The 1985-nt window shown below is 22.0% G+C and overlaps 1 protein-coding gene and 1 long non-coding RNA gene across 2 annotated transcripts in view; both read right to left on the bottom strand.

Annotated features, from left to right (window-relative positions):
* LOC116186467 overlaps positions 1-1985 on the bottom strand; it is a 7274-nt gene that overhangs the window by 2953 nt on the left and 2336 nt on the right. The gene's annotated exons all lie outside the window — the stretch shown is intronic.
* The window catches only part of LOC102672520 (protein singed), a 3873-nt gene extending 1888 nt beyond the window's left edge, over positions 1-1985 (bottom strand). The window contains exons 1-5 of the mRNA XM_031513804.1: positions 1921-1985; positions 1337-1580; positions 968-1101; positions 459-748; positions 26-186 (exon numbers count right to left, since the gene is read on the bottom strand). Of these exons, the coding sequence (XP_031369664.1) occupies positions 26-186; positions 459-748; positions 968-1101; positions 1337-1580; positions 1921-1980 (889 nt within the window). The 5' untranslated portion in view covers positions 1981-1985. The remainder of the gene's footprint in view (positions 1-25; positions 187-458; positions 749-967; positions 1102-1336; positions 1581-1920) is intronic.

Genomic DNA, 1985 nt, shown 5'->3' with positions numbered 1-1985 from the left:
TAAAAATTATAAAAATAAAATATACCTTGTTTCACAGATACATAACGTTGATTTAAAGCAGCAACAAAAGAAGCTTGCGGTAATGATTCTTCTAAAGAAAATAACTCATCTCGAGTTACAGTTGTTGATCTTGATTTTAAAACAGCTTTACTTCCAATAGGTGCCAAATATGCTCCATACAGATCCCTTTAATTAAAAATATTATAATTTATATCATAATCTTCAAAATATAGATACAAGATCATTTAAACTAACATATGTATAAATATATATAAATATATATATATATATGTTTTATATTTTATGTTTATATATATAATAAATATATACACATACTAAAATTAATTTACAATAATTATAATAAAATATGACATAAATTAAACAATTTTTTTATTTAATGTTTACAGAATTATATTTTAATATTATAATGTAATGAAAAGTATACTAATATTTCTTACCTGAGTGCTAGTAATCCAGCATGAAACTCAGCAGCATAAAGACAATCTCGTGTACAAGAATCTAAAAGTTTACCATCTCGTGCTAAATATTTGTTATTACAAGTGTGTAAAGCATAATGACCACCCTCAAATTTAGAATGTTCTTCGCCATTATCTTCTATCGAAGCAGGACGAAATTCTAAAGTAAAGAGTGTATCTTCTCCCCAAGGAACTGGCGCATCTACATGAATTTCATCTTGTGTTGCACTTAAGTGAGCAAATCGTTTTCTTCCAGCAGATTTTAAATTTACCTAAAAGAAATTTGCATAAGAAATCAAAACTAATCAACATTTTAAAATAATATAACATATTTATTTTATATTTACAATATAATACATATAATACATATAATAATACATATAAAGTCATTCATAATACATAAATTCATTCAAAATTTAATATATGAAAACTAAATTTGTTTTTGATAAAGAATTTAAAGTTATGATATAATATGCAAAAATTTTACTTACTTGAGGTCTAGCAGCAAGATGTACTAGCCAATATTCTGCTTCACTTGGTGCTTTGGCTATACATTTAAGTTCATCTTGACTAGAACCCAAGAAATATCCTCTTTGAATATTCTTTAAAGCCCATCTACCACTTCCTAATTTAAAAAAAGAAATTAAATTTTTACAAATGATTATGATTATGATTTATAATTATGTAATAATAATGTATCTAAAAAAATATATTATTTTTATAGATTATATAAATTGATATTAAAATTGAATTTATTTAAAAAATCAAAGATTGATTTAAATATTTATACTAAACTTAATAAAAATAAATTTATAATAATTAATTTATATGAAGTCAATATAATCAAATATTTTGCATACCATCAGAAGCTAACTGTATTTGAAAAGCACAACCAGGATCACTAGGATCTTCTGCCTCACAAGTAACATTTCCAAACTGATCCACTGCTAAATAACGATCTAAATGAGATCGAAGAAAAACTTGCTGTTCACTACCTTCTAAAATCCATAATTGTTTTTTCTTCAAACTTGAACCATTTGCATTAATTTTAAATCCAAAAGTTTCAGCTGTGAGATACTTAAACTTTCCATTTATTAAACCAACCTATAATAAAATTAAGTAAATATTATAAAATTAAGTAAATATAAGAGAAAATATTTTTTAAAAATACTATATTTAATTAGCTTAAAATAAATTTATCTATTTATGCTTTCTTTATTTATAATACATTTATAAATTCTATTTATTGTATATACTTCAAATAAAATAAAAAATACTCAAATTTTTATTTTTAATCTATAATTTTAAATTTTAATTCACGACAATTTTTAATGTTTAATATTTTTTAAAAATACAAAATAAACAAATTTAAATTAAATATAAGAAATATATATTAATTTATTAAAAATAAAATATATATAACTTTTAAATAATTAATAATTACCGTCCATCCAGATTTTTCATTTGTATTTTCAGAACCGACATTCTCACCGTTAGCCTGCATTGTTT

The sequence above is a fragment of the Apis dorsata genome, unplaced genomic scaffold (assembly GCF_000469605.1).
Source record: "Apis dorsata unplaced genomic scaffold, Apis dorsata 1.3 scaffold_41, whole genome shotgun sequence".
Lineage (NCBI taxonomy): Eukaryota > Metazoa > Arthropoda > Insecta > Hymenoptera > Apidae > Apis > Apis dorsata.
The sequence above is the reverse complement of the archived record's forward strand: the minus strand, read 5'-3'. Positions and strand labels throughout refer to the sequence as shown.